General features: G+C 43.1%; 1 protein-coding gene across 1 annotated transcript in view; it reads left to right on the top strand.

Moving 5' to 3' along the window:
- Positions 1-23,929, top strand: part of KIF5C (kinesin family member 5C) — a gene marked incomplete at both ends in the record, with an annotated part of 159,362 nt that overhangs the window by 94,510 nt on the left and 40,923 nt on the right. The window contains one exon of the mRNA XM_080689585.1: positions 13,311-13,459. Within this exon, the coding sequence (XP_080545711.1) occupies positions 13,311-13,459 (149 nt within the window). The remainder of the gene's footprint in view (positions 1-13,310; positions 13,460-23,929) is intronic.

The following is a 23,929-nucleotide window of genomic DNA, read 5'->3' as shown; positions in this document are numbered from 1 at the left end:
AAAGTCTTACATCAGCCCTTCTGGAATGGCTGCTGCTGGGGCACCAGGAGGGTTCATTTTGGCTCTTGGAGAGAGAGATAACTAAATGCCAACTCCTCATCTAAGTTATTAAAGTTTTAGCTTTTCCTTCCTGACCCTCTTCCCTCACACACAGGGAAATGGCTTCCCCAGGAACGGGGAAGCATTCTGGAGCACTGCTGTTTTCTGAAGAAAATTTAGGTGTTTATATGAGAACTAGGATTCAGCACAGATTAGATGGTGTGATGTTAGTTTATGTGTCAACTTGGCTAGGCTCTAGTACCCAATTATTTAATCAAATACTAGTCTAGCTATTGCTGGAAAGTATTTTGTCAATGCAGTTAATGTCTACCGTCGGTTGACTTTAAGTACTTTAACTTAGAAAATGAAGGTGGCTCTCATCCAATCGGTTGAAAGCCTTAAGAGCAAAAACCAAGGTTTCCCAGAGAAGGAAGTCTGCCACAAGATATAACATCTACTCCTGTGATGTATACAGCGACATACACGCACACATCCCTTGGTGCCCCCTCCCCATTTCCCCCTTCCCGATATGGAGTGCTAAGATTGACATTGGTATTTTCACACATTCGTTTCCAGCCTGTTGGCCTGCCCTGTGACTTTCAGACTTGCCAGTCCCTACAATCATGTGAGCCAATTTCTTAAAATAAAAAAATGAGAGGAAGAGGAAGTTTGCAGCTATAGTTGGATCATGTATATAATAGGATATACAATCTCTCTTACTCCCTCTCCCTTTTCTCTCTCTCCTTCTCTTTCTTGTTGGCTCTGTCTGGTCTACCCACTCCTGCCCTCCACAGGGCGGGCTGGGGGGAATCTCAGTTTCTGTCTCTCTGTCACACACCATTCATAATGCAGAACCAGACATTACATATTTGTTCTATGTGTTGAAGATGAGAGGTTGTCTAGAGCTCCTTATTTAAATGCCAGTACTATCTTGAACACCTGGAGAGCAAAGGAAAATGCGGAAATAAGAGGGGTGAAGGTACCAAGAACAAATGTCTTTCTGACTCTTCCAAGGAGGCCAAAGTAATTAGAAGAAACCCAATGACAGGCAGTGCATGTACTATTTAGAACTATGTCCAGTGAATACGAGGAGAAGAAATAGGTGTGGGCGGGATTTTTTAGGACATAGAGTGATCTGAGATAGTGGTTGTAGGCCTCCGATAAGGGCTTTATTTCAAGTGCCAAATTATGAGGGTGCCTTCAGGGTGTCAGGTATGGGTGCTTAGCTTGGAATGTTAAGGAAAGTGAAGTTAATTATCCCAGAGAAGAGATTATCAAGAAGCAATTTAAGGACCATCTCTAAGGCCAACTGAGAGTCTTGACTGAAGGAAACGGACGTAAGCAGCTCTCTTGGAAGCCTGGGCATGTGCTTCTGAATGTGTCAACTGCATGTATAGCGAAGAAGTGGCTGAGTGGTGCTCCAGAACGGGAAGGTGGCTGTGTTCTTTACATTGTTCAGTGGATTGTCTAAGGACATCTTTTTTTTTTTTAACAAATTTTTTTTTGGTGGTACTGGTGATGGAACCCTTCTACCTCCGGCCTATACTCCCAGACCTATTTTATATTTTTATTTGGAAACAGGGTCTCCTAAGCCAGCAAGGCTGGCTTTGAACCTGCACGATCCTCCTTGTCTCCGCCTCCCAAACGCAAGGATTACAAGCGTGTGACACCACGCCCGGCTTATAATGTACTTTTATTGGTGCTTTGTAGTCTCATATTATAATGTAAATCATGTTGACAGGGACAGACATACACACATCCCTTGGTGCCCCCCCACCTCCCCATTTCCCCTTCCTGATACAAAGTACTAAGATTGACATTGGTATTTTCCCATATGTACACATAACCGATGGTAGTAATTCCTTCAATGAACCTTACTCTTCCCCCTCCCCTTCCCTCAGACCTCTTCTCTGGCTCCACTGAGGGTTTTCCTCCATGGTTTGGAGTCCCTCTGGCAACCAAATTATTCCCTAGCTTGTGCATATTAGAGAAAACAAATGACCCTTCACTTTATGTGACTGGCTAATCTCACTTAATAATGTTCTCCAGGTCCTTCCGTTTTCTTGCAAATGACATAATTTTGTTCTTCTTTATTGCTGACTAGAATTTCATTGTGTGGATATCCCATAATTTGGCAAGCCATTCATCTGTCTATGGACACCTGGGTTGTTTCCATATTTGGCTTTTGTAAATTTTGCTGCTATGAACTTGGGTATGCAAATATTACTGTGGTTCTCTGATTTCAGCCCCTTTGGAAAGATTCCCAGGAGTGGTATAGTCAGATCATATGAAGGATCCATTCCCAACTTTCTGAGGACTCTCCACACTGAATTGATCTTTATAGAGGCCAACTAGTGAGCAATCCCACCAACAGTGTAGTAGGGTTTCTGTTTCCCCACATCCTTGCCAACATTTATTATTTTCTTACTTTTTCTTTTTCAGGTACTGGGGATGGAACCCAGGGGCATTGTGCCTCTGATCTACACCCCAGCCCTATTTTTAGTCTTTTCATTTCTGAAACAGAGTCTCACTGAGTTGCGAAGGGCCTTGCTAAGTAGCTGAGGCTGTCTGTGAACCGCAATCCTCTGGTCTCCGCCTCCTGAATGCTGGGATTACAAGCGTGCGCCACCACACCTGGCTTATTCTTTGACTTCTTGATGATTGTCATTCTGGTTGGAGTTGGATGGAATCTCAGTGTAGTTCTGATTTGCATCTTCCTGATTGTTAATTATGTTAGGCATCTTTTCATGTATCCATTGGCCGCTTGCATCTCTTCTTTTGTAAACTGTCTATTCAATTCAGCTGGCATCTTTTCTAATATGCTCAGTCCCAGCCTTGAGGTGGAAGGTTACTGTGGCCTCTGTCCTTTGTCCGCTCTGCTTGATTTGTCTTCTCCAAAGGGGGTTAGGATTTATTAGCTTTGAGGTCTTTAAAAAACTCAACCCGTATTCCCTTCTTGGGAAGAGAAGGATTTTCTATTTGGGCAGGCCTAGATCCCATATCACTGAGGTGAGGCATGAATCTCTGAAGCAAGCAAAGCAAAGAAAGGCTGAGAAGCAGGTACCTTAGTAATGGTACCTCACATTGGGACTCATTTCTGCTAAGTGGATCTTGCTGTTAGGGTAGAAACTTAAGACTACGGTCTCAAGTCAGGCTTTGACTCAGTGCCTGCTAGAATTCTAACATGTGGAATAGGCATTTATCTTTGTATAGACACTGAGGGCTCTTAGTAAAACCCCGAGAGGCTTTAGAAATGAGGACCCGAGAACTATTTGTTTTCCTTTGTGAATGATTAGGTCAGTCAGTTTGACCCTGGGACACTGGCTAGAATAAGGCTGCAGATCCTTGGCTCATTCAGCTCTAGCAGAGATAATGTCTCAGGACTGTCTGGCTGGATGGCATCACTATTGCTCTGACAGTTTGCAGAATGGTGTTTTGGACAATAGTGGACCCCCTGTATGACAGTGGTCTCAGAAGATTAAGTCATTTAGTGATATCATAGGTTTCTTAGTTCAAGAAAACACACTCTGTAATAGTCACACAATGATGAAATCACCCAAGGACGCATTTCTCAGAAAGTATCCTGTTGTAAGTAATGCACGGCTGTATATCTTCAGCTAGACGAACCATAAACCTGCCTTGAGAGCATGTCTTAATTTCTGCTCTATTGCTGATTTTATGTTTCCTTGTGAGCTATCTGAAATTCTTCTGGAAACCAGTCAGAGCAATAAAGGCACATCCATAGGCCTGTGTTCACAAGCTCCCAGATCATGTCCACATGCAGTCTTGTGGCCAGGATCCATGTTGATTCACTGTGTTTGAGAGTCACAATAGGATGCTGTTCAGTTGATTACAGCCAGCAAGTACATGGAAAATACCAAAATAAAAAGCCCTGGGAAAAGAAAGATTTTTACATACACTCTAACGGCAAAAGCAAACCAGCAGACCACTGTGAAACCTACACAAATAGTAACTAGCTGATTATTTGTAAAGCAGGAAAGTTCATTTTGTGTGGCAAAGCCAGGTGGGAGCAAGCAATCACTAGACTCTTTTATTCTTTAAATTTGCTAAAGCTCATGGAAAAAGAAAAGGAGAGTGTAAATATTCTACATCTTTTTACTCCAGGTTTCTCTGGGGAAGGAGGGACTGAGACTCTCCTTATCCCTTTCTTTGCGAGATTGTTTTCAGCTTCCTATGTAGGAAAACATTTTATTTGCTTTGGTAAAAACAAAAACCACCACCACCAACAAAAACCCTACTGGGCACAGACACTTAATATCTTTCTTAGTAAGTCTAGTTTACTTCACAATGTGATTCCTTTCTATATCAATGTTTTCTTAACTAATTTTATTGAATATAACAAATATAATAAGAGGATACACTTAAGTGTGCAATTTATAATTTTTTTCCCTTTTTTTTTATTGGTGCACTGTATTCATACATCATAGTAGGATACATACTTTTGTAGACATACATGCACACTTTTCCCAGTCAGCCCCCACCCAATCCCCACCCCATTCTCTCCCTATCCCTCCCTCCCATGCTTGGCTTAGTAGTTGACATCTAGTATTATGGCAATTTATCTAAAATTAAAAATGATAATCTCACATAACAGTTTCATTTGTCTGATATCAAGCTTTTGATGACTTAAAGATAACATTTCAATATTTCTTTTTGCTTTCTTTCTTACCAGAGAATATTTTTTTTTCTATTTTTTAGGTGAAACTATCATATATTTATATATTTATTTTTCAGAAAAAAATCTATCCTAATATGGAATATGGACTCTAGGTACCCAAAATGATCTTGAAAAAGAACAAAGCTAGAAGATATATATTTTCTGATTTCAAACCATATAAAGCTACAATAATTGAAACAGTGTAGTACTATTCTAAAGGCAGATATATAAACCATTGGAGTTAAATAAAAGCCTAGAGCTAAATTCTTCCCTATATTGTCAAGTTATTTTTGACAAGGTTTCCACGAACATTTGGTGGTGGAAATATTAATCTTTTAACTAAATATTGTTAAAAAATAATAATTACATGGAAAAGAATAAAATTGGACCCTTACCTAATCCCATATACAAATATTAACTCAAAATAGATAATAGACCTAAATATAAATCTTAAGACTATAAACTTTTAGGAGAAAATCTGGGTCATTAAACCTCACACCATTGAAATTGGCAGTGATTTCTTGGATATGATTTCAATGGCACAGGCAACAGAGGAGTATACAAACTCCCTAAAAAATAAAAAAATATTGTATATCCAAAGACAATGTAAACAGAGTTAAAAGTTACTGATAGAATGGGATAAAATATTTCCAAATGCTATATCTGAAGGTATATTAATATTCCAACTAGAAATCCTAAAAATTAACAACAATAAAGGCAAACAATACCCTTTAAAGATAGGTAAAAGACTAACATAAATAATGAATCTCCACAGATAACCAATCTTAGTTGTCTGTTGGATGGAAAATCTTGTTTCTCTAGTTCTGGAGTGTGTTACCTATTTCTTCTTTGTAGTTAATCTCTTTGAGTATTTTCTCTAGTGCTGGTTTTGAAGACATAAATTCCTTCGGTTTCTGTTTGTCATGGAAGCTTCTTATTTCTCCATCTAATTTGATAGAAAGTTTTGCTGGGTAGGAAATTTTTGGCTGGAAGTTGTTTTCTTTCAGAGTTTGGAATATGTTACTCCAAGCCCTTCTGGCTCTCGTAACTTGGTTTGGGAAGTCTGGAGTGATTCTAATTGGTTTGCCTCTGAATGTCACTTGGCCCTTTGTTTTTGTTGCCTTTAAGATTCTCTGCTTGGCTTCCACATTGGTCATTTTGACAATTATGTGGCGTGGGGATCCTCTTCTCCGATCCTGTCTAAAGGGAGTTCTATAAGTTTCCTGGACCTGTGTATCGACCTCTTGCTCTATGTCTGGAAAATTTTCTGCTATTACTTCCTTGAAGAAATTGTTGATCCCTTTGGTTTCACTTTCTTTTCCCTCCTCTATTCCAATTATTCTTAGGTTAGCTCTCTTAAAATGGGCCCATATTTCTTCAATATCAGATTCCTGCTGTCGGATATTTTTTTCTAGATTAGAAACTATGCGTTCATTTTTGGATTGCTCATCTTCTAAGAGCGAGATTCTGTTCTCCATGTGGTCTAATCGGTTGTTTGTGCTTTGAATTGAGGCCTTTACTTCATTAATTGCATCCTTTATCTCTTTTTGGCTCTCTCTGAGTTCTTTTCAAAGCACCTCTATTATTTCTACAGTTATTTTCCTGATTTGATCTTCTAGAAATCTCTGATTTTCAGTTTTATCGGGTTCTGATGTTGTGGGGTTGTGGGCATTTATTGCTTCAGTATTATTCCTCTTTCCCATGATTTCCGAAGTTTGTGCCTTCTCTGGGTTCTTCCCTTGGGTCACTATGACTTCACTTAAGGTGTTCTGGATCTCGAATCAGTAGTATCTCAGACCCCACTACTCCTTTACTGGGTTGTATCACAGAGTCTCCGACCCAGAGAGTCGATAGAGGCTGCTTTAGACTGTGGGGGGTGCCAGGTTGCACGTTCTCCTATGGTGTGATATCTCTGCCACCGCCCCTCCCCCACTGGGTCAAGACCCAGGGAGTACAGTACTGGGATTTCTCCTCTGTGGCCCGCAATTTGACTCACTGTTCTTGAGTACGCAGATGTAGCTGTACTGGCCTCGCTGAATTCGGTGCTGCTGCCGCCGGTGGCAGTATGGCGCCGCTGCTACGCCCTCGGCTGTGGGGCTGCTGTTTTTCTTCTTGGTTTTGATTTCCACTCTGAATCCCTGCAGTGTGTGCTGAGCTCGGCCACTGGGAGCTTTAGATGCTCTCTGCGTGGAGAAATCCTGCCTGGCTGTTCCACAGTGGCTCACCTCGGCTTGCTGTAGCCGTCCCGTGAATTAGCCGTTGCCGCCGGCAGTATGGCGCTGCTGCCGCATCTGCCGTGTCCTTGGGCGTGAGGCCGGTGTATCTCCTCTGTGGCTCTGTTCTCAGTCCGCTTTATCTCTGGAGCCTGGTAATTTTTTGTTTCACTGGTGATGGTGTTTTCTGGCTATAAAAGGCGCTGATTTTGTGGTAATGGAGATTTGTTGTTAGCGGGGCTCTTAAGCCCCGCTTTTCTCGGTCGCCATCTTCCCGGAAGTCCTATAATTTTTTTTTTTACAAATCTACATATGCATGCAACCACCACCCAGTGTCTTATAAGCCTATTTTTTGCACCCTCTTGGCCAATAAACAACTCTCAAGAGTAATTGTCATCTTGATTTTAGTCAACGTAGATTAGTATTGTCTGTCTTTGAACTTTATATAAATGGGCTCACACAATACTGTTTTGTATCTGATTTTTGTTTACCATGATATCTGTGAAATCCATCCATGTTGTTAGCTATCGTAGTTTAGTTTTTAGTTGTATTCTGTTGCTATATACATACATATATACATACATATATTTTTTTGTGTGTGTGGTACTGGGGATGGAACCCAGGGGCTTTTCTATCTCCGGGATATACTCCCAGACCTATTTTATACTTTTTGGAAACAGGGTCTCACTAAGTTGCTAAGAGCCTCACTAAGTAGCTGAGGCTGGCTTCGAACCTGGGTGATCCTCCTGTCTCAGCCTCCCAAGCACTGGGATTACAAGTGTGTGCCACCACACCTGGTTACATGTTGATATGTATATATATATATATACATATATACATATATGTATTTATACATATATATATACATACATACATATATTTTTTCATTCTGTTGATTAGTATTTGGATTGTTTTTATTTTGGAGCCATTATAAATAAAATTACTTTGACATTTGTTATCATGAATATGTATTTTCATTTCTGTTGGGTAAGAGTGGATTTTCTGGGTCATAGGGTATAAGATCTTTAGCTTTAGTAGATACTACAAAACACTTTTCCAAAATGGTAGTAGTAACATACACTCTCTTAGTACCAATTCAGTGTTATAGTCACTGCCCTAACTCTCCAACAGTTGGCATTTTAAAATAGTTTAAAAATTGTAGCCATCTTATTGGGTATCAAAGTTATCAGTAGTGTTCATCTGCATTTCCTGATGGTAAATGATATTAAGCACCTTTTATTGGTGTGTGTGGTACTGAGGGTGGAACCCAGACACTTTCTATCTCTGGGCTATACTCCCAGACATATTTTATACTTTATTTGGAAACAGGGTCTCATTAAGTTGCTGAGAGTCTCACTAAGTTGCTTCAAACCTGTGCGATCCTCCTGTCTCAGCCTCCCAAGCGTGGGGATTACAAGAGTGCACCACCACACCCAGCTAATTTGAGGTGTTTTATTGGCACTTATTTAATGAAATGTCTATCCAAGTCTGCCAGTTTTTTTAATATGGAAATTGTTCTGGGTAAGTCCTTTGTTGGGCATATGCATTTTCCATTTCTTCTCCCACTGTGTGACTTACCTTCTACCTCTCATTTAGTAAAAAGATTTTTTTTTTGTGTGTGTGGTACTGGGGATGGAGCCCAGGGGCCTTCTACCTCCAGGCTACACTCCCAGACCTATTTTATATTTTTTATTTGGAAACAGGGTCTCTTAAGCCAGCTGAGGCTGGCTTCGAACCTGCGTGATCCTCCTGTCTCAGGCTCCCAAGTGCGGAGATTACAAGCGTGCGCCACCATGCCCGGCTAAAGAGAATATTTTAATTTTAATGAAGTTAAACTTATTTTTTCTTTTATATTACTTTCTTTTTTTCTACTTAAGAAATCTTAAACTGGGCATGGTGGTACACACCTGTAATCCCAGTACTTGGGAGCTGAGACAGAAGGATTGCAGGTTTAAGACCAGCTGCAGAAATTTAGCAAGACCCTGTTTCAAAATAAAAATAAAAATAAAAAAGGGTTAGGGGTGCAACTCAGAGATGGAATCCCCCAGGTTAAAATAAAAAAGAAATCTTTGCCTACCCCAAAGCCTTGAAGATATGCTTCTCTATTTTTTTCAAGAAGCTTTATTTTTTTATCCTATGATTCATCTGGAATAAAATTTTTTTTTTTTTTTTTTTGGCACTAAGGGGCTTTTTCTACTCCCAGACCTATTTCATACTTTATTTAGAAAAAGGGTCTCACTAAGTTGCTGAGAGCCTCACTAAGTAGCTGAGGCTGGCTTTGAACCTGTACGATCCTCCTGTCTCAGACTCCCAAACTCTGGGATTACAAGTGTGCGCCACTATGCCTGGCATGGAATAGAATTTTCTATATATGATGGAGCCCTAGTACCATATTTTGAAAGACCTGTCCTTTCCCACTGTATTTTGTGGCCTTTGTTACAAATCAGATGACTATATGTCTGAGTGGCTTTCTGGACAATCCATTTTGTTTCTACTCCAAAGTTTCTGGTTATGTAACCATTTTAAACTACTGTGGCTTTGTAAGTATTGCTGTCCTCAAACTGATTTTCAAAATGATCCTTGCTATTCTTGGCCTTTTTAATTTCTACTACCAAGTTTTGAATCAACTTGTTAATTTCTATACACACAAGCACACACACACACACACACACACACACACACACACCTCCTTAGATTGGGAGGGATATTATTTTAAATCTATAGGACAATTTCCAGAGATTTTTTAAAAAAACTTTTTATTGGAGCATTGCAGTCATACATCTTAATGGAGTACAAGATGGTGGAGACATACATGCAGACATCACCCAAATAGCCCTTACCCAATTCCCATCCCATTCCTGCTCCCCCCTCATGTTTGGCTTAGTGATTAACTTTGATGTGCTTGTTAATATACATCATGAACATTAGAGACCTCTTCCTCCCTCCCATCCCCTCAGGTCACCTTATTTGCTTATCTGTAGTATCTCCTTCTTTGTCTAGAGTTCTTCCTATAACACATTTTCTCCCTAGCTTTTGAATATTAGAGAAAGCATCTGATTTCTTATTTTTTGTTGCTAATCTCATTTAGCATAATCTCCAGTTCCATACATTTCCCTGTAAATGACATAATTATGTTTCTCTTTATGGCTGAGTAAAATTCCATTGTGTATATATCCTATAGTTTTGTAATCCATTCATCTTTTGATGGACATCTTGGCTGCTTCCATAGTTTGGCTATGGTGAATTGTGCAGCTATGAACATAGATACACATGCATTAGTTTGGTAGTTTGGTTTCCTTTTTTTTTGTGTAGATACCCAGAAGTGGTATTGCGGATCGAATGGTAGATTTGTTCCCATTCTTCTGAGGATCCTCCATACTGTTTTCCAAAGTGGTTGCACTAATTCGGAATCCCAACAACAATGTTTTAGAGTTCCCACTTCTCCACATCCTTGCCAGCATTTGTTGTTGTTTGTGTTTTGAATGATTGCCATTCTAGTTGGAGTTAGGTGAAATCTCAGGTAGTTTTGATTTGCATCTCTCTGATTGCTAATGATGTTGAACATTTTTTCATGCATTCATTGGCCATTTGAATTTCTTCTTTCATGAAGTATCTATTTAGTTCCCTTGCACATTTTTGATTGGGTTATTTATTTTCATAGTACTGAGTTTCTTGAGTTCTCTGTATAGTCTAGATATTAGTCCTCTATTGGAGGAGTAGGTGGCAAAAAATTTTCAGAGAGTTAACTTCTTTCCCTATCAGTGTGGGCTTGATTTTTCATGTTCTGCCTTGATAAGAGCACGCCACTCTGCCCTATTTGAAAAATACCATGCGAGGCTTTGTTTCCCACTGTTGTTTAGATTCTCAGTGGGAGTTGGGCTACATATCTTCTGTCTCCTCTTCTGGGTCTTTCTGTACCTTTCCTGCCCTGTCCTGTGTCCTAGTTGGATGACTGGTTTGGGCTGCTACAACGGGCTGCCTTGTCTTTGGCCTCCAGTTGGGTGGAAAGGCAGGCACGTGGGCAGGGGACGGAAGGGAGAGAGGAGAGTGAGGCTCAGCTGCTTACTTCCTAGCTCCCTCGCTGAAGCCTTGCCAACTCCCTAGAGCAGAGGCTATTGGAGTTCCCACCAAACTGCTTTTTGTGCTGGCTCCCACTCTCTGGGCCCCTTTCGCAGTAGGGTGATAACGGCCCCTCCTCTCACTAACGGGTACCTCATTATCACGTGTTATTTCCCAGCATTTTTCCATACCTTTCTTAAGCTCTCTCCAAATTATGCAATTTGGGCAGGTCATCTTTTCCTGCTGGGACCTTGATTACTATAGAAGAAAGAGACTGTTGTAGACAACTTTTAGAAAAGTGCTGAGAATGGCCGAGTGTGGTGGCACACACACACACGCTTGTAATCCCTGCGGCTTGGGAGGTGGAGACAGGAGGATCGCGCAGGTTCGAAGCCAGCCGCGCTGACTTAAGAGACTCTGTTTCCAAATACAAATATAAAATAGGTCTGGGAGTGTAGCCCGGAGGTAGAAGGGCTTCCAGGAACCCCAGTACCACCAAAGGGGGGAAAAAAAGAAAAAGAAAAGTGCTGAGAATGAAGACAGTCACACCCATGACCACCTGGCCAGGTCTGCTCCCCAAATGTGCCTCTGGCTAAACCTGCCTGAGCAGAGGCTCACCTTTTCAATTTCTGCTACCATTTGGAATCATCAATGGACAATTTATGATTTAGAAGATAAAGTTAGTAGTCTCAAAGTGTATCCTTAAATGACAACCAGCATTTTAGTTGTGAGTTATTTTTCACTCTCTGACTTACTAAGCTGCTAATGGATGCTGGTGTTTCCCTTCTTATCTGAGAAACAGCCATAGCACCACCCCACAGCACTGCCCGGGGACATTTGAAGATGAGGTGAGAGTCAAACTGGAACAGACTTTAAAGTAGTAATAAAATTGTTGCTATATGAAAAATTAAAGTTGAAACACTTCTGGGGACAGCAGCTTTCCAGCCTTGGCAAAAGAAGTGAGAATTCTACTAATTCTTTAGTGAATCTTGCATTGAGGTCGTTTAACTCCTCTTTTGACAGTTGGGCTATTTAGTTGTCTGTTGCAGGGATTAATTCCTGCAGTGACATCTATAGTGCTGGGGAGGATGGCTGCACTTCTCGTGGTAGGTTAGAAATCATGACCAGAATGCATTTTATAAAAACCGTAATTAACCCGGATTACACATCAGATCGTACTGCCGAATATGACAGTATAAGAAATGTGTGGAGCTTAAAATGAAAAAGTCAGTAGTGAGTGAAATAGATGTCACAGAGTTTTAAGTGAAGTTTTACCTTTTTTTAAAGAAGTAAGCCAAAGTGGAATTCAGTCGTGATCAGTGTACTTTTGAACCCGACGAGGCTGCTTTCGAGGTTGTTGCTGTGCATGCCCAGGTGAACCCTGTCTTTGTTTCACCCTCACTGCACACCGCTGCTCATTTGCTCTCACCGGTTGTGCCCTTCGGTTACTGTGCACGTCTCATTCTTGTGGCCGCCTCTAGGTCTAGATGTTCCAGGAGATTACAGCATCTTACACCCTTACACTAGAAGCGCCAAAATGGTAGCCATTAAACATGTTTATCCCATTTATTATGCTTTAAAAGTTGTCTTAAGCTGAGAAATACAAGTGAAAAAACCCTGAATTTCTGGCTTCTTTCAAAAAAATGGGATGGTCTGAGAAGAGTGGACCCTGTGCTTTGGCATGGCGATGATTGGCTATGATGGCAGTATGCTCTTGGCAGGGAGCTTGGTGTCACCTGGCCAGCCTCGCTTGGCTAGGGGACCCACCTAACCTATGAGGTAGGTGTTGATATGCGTCCAGCACATCAGGGATGGCGCTAGGTACCAATTGTGAAGAGGAGAGATAACTGACGTTTCATTGCCTATGGCTGGTATAAGAACACCAAGCCCCAAGAGGACAAACAAGTGTTTATTGAACTGAAGGGAGCTCTCCCTAGGAAGACGAATCTGTGGTGCAGAGGATGCTTAAAGGGGGATGCTGAATGTAGGGGAAAAGCTCTCATCTTCAGTAAGGCTGAGGACACAGACTGAGATGGGGGTGAAGGGAATGGAGTCAGGTGAACTTGAGAGACACTCTGGATGAAAGTCCATTGGATTCAGAGACCGGCAGGATGTGATGGAGGAAAGGAAAGGATGAGTGCGGAGCCTCGAGGAGTAGCAGGGCCCCTGATCCAGCGAGGAGGGAAAAGGTGAGAGTCCCAGGATTCCTCCCGCTCCCCCACTACCAGTCGTGGGACATGAAAGGAACCCAAGGTTTAGTTATATTGATTCAGCAAGTGCAAGTAGTTATCTGGATTTTTCCCTTCTGTTTTCAACCTCAGAGCTAAGACCATCAAGAATACAGTCTCTGTGAACTTGGAATTGACCGCGGAAGAGTGGAAGAAGAAATATGAAAAAGAGAAAGAAAAAAACAAGACTTTGAAGAACGTTATCCAGCATCTGGAGATGGAGCTAAACAGGTGGAGGAACGGTAAGGAAGATGGAGAGGAAGGGGGCACGGATGGTGCTTTCTCTTTCCCGTGACTATTGGCATCTTGAGAGGTGCTTGGGAAATCAGGTGATTGCAGAATATGGTCCTGCCTCGTCGTAACAGCCGGTGTGGACAGGCGGGTTTTTTCTTATTCTGGCGCAGTGCCCCACCTCTATCCCACAACTTGGCTGGCATGCTTTGGGAGTGTGGGCAAGTGACCATATACAAGGTCGGCTCAATCTGTCCCTGGCGAGATGACCTCTATCACCAGTCTTCCCTCTCTGTAGACATACTTGAGGTGGAGAGGACAGGGCCTGAGACTTTGCGGCTCAGATTTGCTTTTAACAAATGAAAACTCTCAATTTTCTCTGGTGCATTTTATCGTTGCTTTGGGGTTAAAAGTCACCTCTGGCAAATACTCGCTTTTTTTTTTTTTTTTTAACCCAACTCATTGTCATGTTCTGCTTCTTCAGAGCCAGAAATAGAGGCTCCCGGAGAAGCCAGCCTGTGCTAAAATGGAGCCTCACGGGCTCGTTTCGTGACTAGTTTTCCTTTTCCCCAAAACATTCTCTTTGGTTCGTTCTACTGGGAGAAAATATCTCCGGGAACTGACGTGCAGTAGGTGGGCGGGCGGTGGGTGAGGCGTTAAGAGGGGTTTCCAGATCCAAGTGCAGACAAACTATTTTAGTGATTTTAGCTTTGTGACGGAGGTTAGAAAGTAGAAGTCTTTTTTTTTTTTTTTTTTGCTGAAATAAGGTTGGTGTGTGCACACGCAGGGGATGGAGGATGGTTGGAAGTTGTTCCTCTGATCCTCTGCTGCTGTCATCAGTACTAATTTCAGGTGCTGCAGCAGACCTCTGCTCTGGGTGTGTGTGGGAGCCCGGGACTGTTGTGCGGGATCTGTTTGGAACTGCAGAGTGAGCAGCAGGTCGTCTTGTGATTGTTTCCTTCTTGCTAGTAAGGGTGGGGCCCCTGTTTAATTGAAAAAACAGTTATGTGGCAAACAAGATTTCAAGAGGGGATCCAGAAATGACCTAGTAGCCTAAATAACAGGACTCTTCTCATTTCGGAAGAGTTTAGCTGCGCATGTGTTGTGAAAGATGCTGGAATAAGTGAATAATTCAACCCCTGGGGCTGGGGACAGACAATTTCTCTCAGTCTGGCAGGAGTAGGGGAGCAGGGAAGGGTGGGCGGAAGATGGGGAGTAGTGGCTCTATGAAAGTTTGTTCTGTTTCTGGAATCCTCTTGGGTCAGTTCCCTGTTGGATGGCTGAGACATTCAGTAAAGCCTTTTGGTAAGGGTGTGGGGTGCGGGCCTTAGGAATCCTGTGGCCTGGGCAGTTAAACTTATTGTGTTTCATCCTTTCCCATCTCTGGCCAAACTCTATGCAGTTCTCCACCCCTCATCCGATGCTGCTTCCTGGGCTCTGCCGGGCTTGCTTTGCCTCTCTCGCTGTACACTGAGCATGTCTTTTGGGCACTCTGACCTGCTCGCAGCCGATCTGCTCGGCCTCTTATAACTGGTAGTCCTAATTCATTCATCTTGCACATTCGCTCAGAAGTTTACTGCTTTCTGTGCCCTTTGGTAAGATCCTGCACAATCCCTTAAAGTTACATTACTTGGGAAAAGTAGGGTGTGATTTCTGCCATATCATAGACCTGCACGGAAGGTATGTTAAGTAAATGTGTATGTAATGTAGGAGCTGGAGATTCAGGAGAGGTGGGTGGGTGGTCCGACGTGATCAGTGCTCCGAACAGGGAGGTAGCCTCTGGTCACTATCAGTGGATGCATGGTGATAGTCTACGGTGAATACCAGGAAGGGAAAGTACATTGGGCCAAGAGTTAGGGCAACCAGACCCTGACCTCAACTGAGCAGCCAGTGTAGGCCTCCTTGAATAAGCACCACAGACAATAGATCTGAGAAAAACATCAGTCAGTTTAGGAGAAATAGGTGTGGGTATGGGTGAGGGTGGAAGGAGCTGAATTTAAAATGGCCCTGAAGGTGAATACCAGTAGATCTGGGTAGGGGAGCACTATTCTGAGGTGTCCTTGGAGGGTACCAAGAATATCCTCCTTGGTAGGAGGTCCTACCAAGGGGTGGACAGGAGTGGTCCTAGAAACAGCTAGAAAGTCCTTGCTTTTGGTCATTATTTTGGAAGCAAAAGAAGCCACTCAGTGTATTTATTATGCTGCAGAATATATGACAAGGTTTGCAGTTTTTTTGTTTTGTTTTGTTTTGTTCCATCCCCTGGGATGGAACCCAGGGGCCTTCTACCTCCGGGCTACACTCCCAGACCTATTTTTTAAAAATATTTTATTTGGAAACAGGATCTCTTAAGCCAGCTCAGGCTGGCTTTGAACCTGTGCGATCCTCCTGTCTTAGCCTCCCAAGCACGGGGATTACAAGTGTGCGCCACCACGCCCGCCAAGGTTTGCAGTTTTGAAGATCTGTTGGGTTTGGCAGAGAAGGAACTCAGGTGTTCTTCCAGGGGTGAGATGGTTTCAGCTGAATTGAGAGACAGGGCAGTGGAAGGGAGGGAAATGAATGGACCTGGGAGGTATATAGGAGGAAAACCATCAGGGTTTGGTGGGGATTGACTGTGAGGAGAGGGAGGTATCAAGAATGGCTCTGAGTTTTCTGTCCTGGCCAAGTTGGGTGGAGATCAGAACCATTCCCTGTGACCAGAAACACTGGAAAAGAACCAGACTGGGGTTAGGGAGGTGAGAGAAGAATAGGGTTCCCAGGGCATGTCCAGGGGCCTATCCAATCAGGTCTGAGGTTCTGGAGCTCAGGAACGACCTGAACGAAGAAATGAATTTGGGCATCACACATTTCTAGAGGTAGTGATTGAAGGCATGGGTGGGGGTGAGGCCCAAACGGACCATGGAGAGAGGAGGGAGAGACTTGAGGGACCCCATGGTCCCCATCACATGTCACCACTGAAGGACTGAGATGGAAGAGTGGAGGAGAGGGTGGGGGTCTCGATACTAACATATATACTTGAAAGGTGGTTATCTTTAGAGTGAGACCTCTTAAATGCAGAGTACCTCTAGTGCTATAAACTTCAGCAGGAAGAAAGATAGTGAAGGGCAGTGAGAGGAGGTGGAGTGGTCCTTCACCAGCTGAGTGCGGAGCTGCCTCAGGAACCAGCTGCGTATCCCATGATGTGTGGACGTACATCTGCAGGCAATGAACCACACCAAGCTTTTTGTCCTGTTTCCAGGGCGGGGTGTGTTATCCTCAAGCTTTTGAGGTACCCAGAGTTTATGGATCCTTTAAGGGATCAGTCTGTGGTAGAGCAGAGACCAAAACTGGGGGGCCTGACTCCCAAGTTCATTCTGTTTCTATTGTTGGTGCTGCCTACACATGGAGCTACCACTTAGTGACATGTGTGCAGGACAGGAAGTTGTGTGTGAAAAGTATTGCCCCAAAGAAAGAAGGGCCTGGAAGCCCTGGGAGGCAGAGACAGGAGGATTACATGTCAAGGTCAGCCTTAGTAACTTAGGAAGATCCTCAGTAGCTCAGCAAGGCCCTGCTTCAAAATTAAAAAATAAATAAATAAAAAAGGAGCTGGGGGTGTAGCTGGTAGGTAGAATGCCCCTGGGTTCAATTTCCATTCCAAACAACAACAACAACAACAACAACAACAACAACAACAACAACAACAAAAACCAAATGTCATTCTGTCTATTACATGCTTAGAGGCCGTCTCCTCTTCCCCGCCCACCTCCACTGGTACCAATCCTCAGCCCTCCTAGTTTTAATGTGTGCTATAAACTGAGAGTCTGTGTTCTCTAAAAATTCCTCTGTTGAAATCCTAACCCCCAGGGTGATGTTTTTAGGAAGTTGGGCCTTTGGGAGGCAATTCTTTCTTGAGGATTAGGGGTTCTTAGAAGAGTCCCAAGAAACATCGCTTCTCTCTGCTCTCTGCTATGTGAAGATATAACGAGAAGGTGCTATCTGCGAATCCAGAAGCGAGCCCTCACCAGAACCCGACTGTTCAACCCAGAAGGATGCCAGTACTTCTCCGAACTGCGAGAAATAAATCTGTGTTTTCTAGAAGCGCCCAGTCTACGGTACAGTGTTCAGTGAGCCGCAGCTGGCTACACAGTAGGTCACTTTAGCCTGCAGCCTGGCAGTGTCCTCCACGGGGCACAGTTGAGTCTTGATTCTCAGAACAGGGTCTGTGACTTGCAGTGAATGCTCTGCAGCAGGCCTTCATCCACTTCTGACCCAGCATTAAGCAGGACAGCTCTGGGCACGCATGTGCTTACAGAGGGCCACACATTGTTTCTGTGACAAAAGGCTCGAGGAGAGCCTTGGGCCAGGTTCAGTTCCTTGGTGTGCCGACTGAGGTCCTTGAGTTGCAAATGATAGGAATTACCCTGTCAGCTTTAACAAAAGAGAATTCACTAGAAGGATATGAGGGATTCAGAGTCCAAACAGTAGCTTAGGAACTGGGCTCGGACAGTGGGAAGCTAAGGCTAGTCCAGGCAACAGCAACAAATCAGCAGAAGCAAATCAAAGAGGCCGGGCCACACCTGGAATAGCTCCTCTCCAGATGTTTTTTTCCCATCCTTGCATTATAATGTTGGAGAATCAGAGAATCAGGATTGAAGTAGAAATAGTGTGCTTGGTGGAGCCTTGACTGAGGAAGGAAAGGACACTTTGATAAGTTGTCTGATGAAGACTGCATGTGATTGAGGGGGGTCATTCCTCAAGATGTGGTCATGGTGCTGTGAGGAGAATGGGTGTCCAGGGGCTAAAAAGCAACAAATGTACACCACAATTTATTAATGATGCCTTGTGGGCCTCATTCAATCAATCTCCAGACTTTCATCAAACCTAGAGGCTTTGTTGGTACTTGGGTCTCATGAGACTATGTTAACCTATTTGCTTAAGGAACCGGTAGATGGGGCAGGGCAGTGGCCAGAAAATGGACTGGTTTTTTCTTTCTAAAGCTCTCTTTCTCTGCTGAGCATATGTGTGTAAAGGACTTCAGCTGTCCTATATATGGAGATAGATTGAGAGAACGGATTTAGAGTGAATCACAGCACCCTGGTCACCCTTGTCTCTCCAACCGTTCAGAAAAAGTCTTGTGGGGAGGATGGGGAAGAAGAGCTGAGTTTACAGGCATGATGCTCAGAGGTGCTGAGTGTGTCATTCCTGTGGCTTCCAGGCCAATCTTTACACATGCTCAGCTCTGATCATTTGAATCTGGCAGTTTGTGGGCAGGGGAAGAGGGAGGGGAGAGAGAGAGAGAGAGAGAGAGAGAAAGAGAGAGAGAGAGAGAGAGAGAGAGAGAGACTGACTTTTTTTTTGCGGGTCTGGGGATGGAACCCAGAGGCATTTGACCTCCGAGCTATACACCCTGCCCAAATTTTTATTCTTTTTTTTTGGTGGTACTGGGGTTCCTGGAAGCCCTTCTACCTCCGGGATGCACTTCCACGGGCTACACTCCCAGACCTATTTTTTAACTTTTTTATTTGGAAACGGGGTCTCTTACGCCAGCACGGCTGGCTTCGAACCAGCGCGATCCTCCTGTCTCCGCCTCCCAAGCGCGGGGATTACAAGCGTGCGCCACCACGCCCGGCCAATTTTTTATTCTTTATTTTGAAACAGGGTCTCACTGAGTTGCAGAGGGCCTCACAAAGTAGCTGAGGCTGTCCACGAACCGTGATCCTCCGGTCTCAGCCTCCCAAATGCTGGGACTACAAGCGTGCGCCACCAGGCCCGGCTTGAGACTAACTTTTAAATAAGAGTTTAAGTCAGAAAAAGGAGGACTAGAAAATCTAGTGTGGGGGGTTGACAATCTGGTGTGTCCGTGCAGGCACCTTTCTCTTCAATAATTAAATATAGATCATAGAGTGGATGTAGATCTATTTCATCTCAGGATGAGAGTGAGCAGGAGAATTGTTCATCTCTAAAGCACCAAGTTCAAAACCTGCCAGACCAGCAGACGCAGCTCGGTACTGAAGAATCTGTACCCTCTGGTTGGATGTGGTGCTTTCTGGATCTTTGGGAGCACTCTGGTTGGCACATCATTTGTTCTTTTGGGCTGGACTCTGTAGAAGATGCTACCCCTCTCTCCGATTCACAGTTATAGCAGATTCACAGAAATGAGCCTTTCATTGGAGATACCCAATTTCTTAGCCCCTCGTCCTTCATTTGAGAGCACAACCAAACTGTAATAGAAACATAGAAACGCTGACTGCTTGGAGAACCAGGTGGCCTTTTCAAGAGACCATGAATGTAAAGAGGGTGTGGGGTCCTGGGTGATCAGTTTATTAGAAAATTACTCTAGAAGGGATTAGAGGAGGTCTTAAGCTGCTTATAGTATTTTTAGAGCTAGGGTGAAGGATGCTATTTGTATGCAAAATAATCTCATAAAGGAGTGATTTAAAAAAAAAACCCTCACATTTATATAACGACATCTTGTAGCCAGCTGCTCTTACCCATCTGGCAACTTAAAGATTTCCTTTTCGTTTCTTTGATATAGAAATTACTTAGCATTAAATTTGCTACTGGGCCTATTTAATTGGTATTAAAACAAAACACCTCGTTTGCCAGATCTACAGTGGTTTCTGGCGGAAGCTGTGTGACCAGCAAATCTCTGCCCGGAGTTGCAGAGGGAACGCAATTACCTTCCTACGTTCTCCCGAGGCTTTGGGGACTCGACATAGGAAACGGATAACTAGCTTGTTGCTATTTCATGTGTGAAATTTTAATGAATTCCTGGCAGTCTAATGGTTTTCTTTTCTTTTCTATTTTTTTTTTTTTTGGTTGGTTTTGAAAGAAAAAAACAACAACCAAAAACCCATTTTAGAATTTTTAACTAATAGACCTAATGAGACTTTTTGATTAGTCTGTCGTTCTCATCAGTTGCAATTGATGGATTTCTGTTTGTTTTTTTTTTTTCTTTTTTTGTAGAACTGTTACTTATGCTCTCTGGGGGTTTTCATTTTATAACTAGAATGCTCTGCAAGCCTTAGAGGTATGCTCCAAATGAGTGCTCCTGTGTAAACACGAATCTTTTTAGTCCTTAAAGGTAATTACATCTGACAATGGTAAATGCCAGGATGCTTATTTGAAAAAGGGAAGGTCTGTGATGGGGGGGGGATGCTTTCAGTCTAGAAAATCAGATGCTTTGCAGTATTATAAGCTTTTCCCTCTAGACAGCAGGTATGAGCCTCAGGGGCCAGGCTAAGAGAAATCTGCTTTTAATACAGAGGGAGAATAAAAATAGATGCTAATCTTGGTTTGGTGGCCCTTTTCTTCTCCCACCAGCAGATCTTGGGGCGTCACTCCCCTGGGGTTTGCTTGCAGCAGTCTTCCTCTACGATCAGTCTTTCTGAAAGCACCTCGAGGGGCCTTCTCCAGAGACTTGGTCCATTGCAGTAGAGGGAATATTCTTGATGAACGTGGTGAGATTGCCATGGAGACAGATTGCCTGGTGTCAGGTCTAGCGTAGTGTTGGGAATTTACAGTCCCCGGACGTCTTTGTGAGCCGGACAGTGCAGTTACCAGGAGTGCTTCTGGAAGTCATTTTCTCCGTCCTTTGAAGGGCAGTGGTGTCTGGGAAGCCGGCTCTGGGCTCCTCTTTGGGCAGGAGCTTTGCTGCTTTTGTTTCTGTGTGTTGGCTGCTTTGTTCTTCTCAATCTGAATGGCTGCTGCTGCTGCTGCAAATGAAAAAAAAAAAATCCTGATTGCCTGACCTTTTAGAATACAAACTGGCAAGAGCTCACTGTGTAGATGTAGCTTTGCGGGAGGCGTGTCGATGCTTTGATTCAGACCGTTCAAGAGAAAGCAGAAAGTCGGCTACGGGCTTCAAATAGTGTTTTAATAATAATAAAGCTAAATCTGAGAGGGACTTGCATAACTCTATTGTGTTTTATTTTTGGAACTCAGCTGCAACCACAGAGGTATTATGGAGACACTAGAAACATTAATCTCAGAATAAGTAAAAATTATTTATCTGCCAAGTCTAAAATGTTGCCCATTTGTCAGGGATAAGAAGAGGTAGGAGATGGACTTTAAACAATAACACCTTTTGTGCTTTTTACACATCTCTCTTCATTTATCTTTAGAGCAACTCGGTAATGAAGGCATTATTATTTCCTCCCCTTTACAAAAAGCAACCGGAGAAGTTAAGCAGGCGATGTGCTTGTGATTAATTAGAGCCATGAAAAGGTGCGGTGTGGCTTTAGCCTCCTGCCAAGGCACTGGAGATGTTTACGAGAGCCCACTGATCATTTCAGGCTGCCCGGGGGCATAATCACCTGGCTTGTAACCTGGGACATCACCTACTTCTGTGTGATGCTATAGTTTCTCAATGGAAGAAGAGCACAGATTAAGGGCTAGTCAGGCCTGTGACTTTTGGTCAGGACAGGTCACTTGTTGCTAATGTCATAGGGGTTTATCCCTGGCCCCTGACTGCCCAAATGGAAAAAAACAAACAAACAAACAAACAAACAAACAAACAAACACACCAAACACCATGCAGGTAGCTCATTAGTTCATTCTATATTATATTACTGCTTCTTTGGTTAGTTCACCCCAACTTTTTGATATCGCTGCTTCTTTGGCCATTTGGAACAGCACAGGGCCTTTGTCTCTTTGGGGATATTTTTGTATCCTGGATATTTTGTATTGAGAGATTTGGCCTGTAAATAGTATGGTCCTGGTCTGGTGGCTTTGTGGCTTAGCACAGCTTAAGCTGGGAGAACAAATTCACAGTACACTGGATTGCTCTGTTCCACAATTTCAGAAGCCATATCAGAAAAATTGGAGACTCAGTCATGAAGCAAGTGTTTTTGTGTGTGTGTGATACTGGGGATTGAACTCAGGGGCTTTTTACCTTCAAGGTATACCTCCAGCCCGATTTTATTTTTTATTTAAAAACAGGGTCTCACTAAATTACAGAGGGCCTCACTAAGTAGCTGAGGGTGGTCATGAACCTGTGATCCTCCTGTCTCAGCCTTCCAAGTACTGGGATTTCAAGCATGTGCCACCACGCCTGGCTGTCATAAAGCACGTAGAGGAAGGACATTTGCTATGTTAGTAGTGAATTTCTCTGGGGGTAGGAATAGAATTAGAAGGAGGGGGAAGGAGGAGTTTAAAGTTTTAATGTCTGTTCCATATTGCTTGAGTTGTTTATGTTGAGAATATATCCTGAATCATTTGTGTATCCATCTATCCATTCATCTTATTGCTTTTATAGCCCATGGATTTAGCAGGCTGTTGGGAATATAGATCCTTTAATTGGATGGAGTCCAATCTGCACACTACGGTTGTTGATGGATGTTTTAAGCCAGGAATTGGAACTGAAGGAAATATTGATTTTGTTGAGGTTTAGTTCAGAGGACTACTGTACTACTCTGATATTCTGGTTTTGTTTCAGGTCGATAATTTTAGGAAAATTCTTAGGTGTAAGACAGTCTAGACAAGAAAAAAAGGTTGACTCAGTTTTGTGTTCAGCAAAGCAATAGTTTATTCTGGGTTTTGCTTCAAGTTGCTGCTTCAGGTGGATCTCTTATACAAAAGCGAAGCTATTTGTGCTCATTTTACTAGACATGGGGGTTCACATACCATTTTGTGATTATCAAGCAAAGTACTGGAATCTTAAGCACCAAAGCTAAGCTAGCACTTAGTGTTTTGTTGAAATTAAAGGGTAGCATTAAGTGGGTTTCTTGAGGCATGATGCATACCGCTAAGGAAGGCAGAGATTAGGATCCCAGTTTTTCTATCTTTTAAAAACTTCTCTCTAGCTCCAGGCAGTTTTTCTGAGGAACTTTCACAAAATGGATTTTATGGGCTGAGAACCTGGGGGAAGCTTAGAACGCAGCAGACGCTCCCTGGCTGGAATTAAATGAGTGAGAAGTTGATGGTAAACATTACAAGAAGTGTGTTTGCTTCTGGTTTGCTTTTTAAGAAGATACTTAAGAGACTCAGTTGAGCCAGGTACACTTTTTTTTTCTTCCCAGTACTCTGGATAGAACTCAGGGGTATTCTACCTCTGAGCTACACCCTCCAGCCCTAGTTTTTAGTCTTTTTATTTTTATTTTTGCAGGTCTGGGGGATGGAACCCATGGGCATTTGACCTCCGAGCTACACCCCCTGTCCTATTTTTTATTCTTTATTTTGAAACAGGGTCTCACTAAGTTGCGGAGGGCCTCACTGAGTAGCTGAGGTTGTCAGCGAATCGCGATCCTCCGGTCTCAGCCTCCCGAATGCTGGGATCACAAGTGTGCGCCACCACACCTGGCTTAGTCTTTTTTATTTTTTATTTTATTTTTAATTTTTTGGTGGTACTGGAGGTGGAACCCAGGAGCTTTTCTACTTTCAGGCTAAACTCCCAGACTTATTTTTATACTTTATTTGGAAACAGGGTTTCACCAAGTTTCTGAGAGTGAGGCTGGCTTTAAACCTATATGATCCTCCTCTCTCAGCCTCCCAAGCTCTGGGATTAC

Source organism: Muscardinus avellanarius, assembly GCF_963383645.1.
Source record: "Muscardinus avellanarius genome assembly, chromosome: 2".
Lineage (NCBI taxonomy): Eukaryota > Metazoa > Chordata > Mammalia > Rodentia > Gliridae > Muscardinus > Muscardinus avellanarius.
The sequence above is the reverse complement of the archived record's forward strand: the minus strand, read 5'-3'. Positions and strand labels throughout refer to the sequence as shown.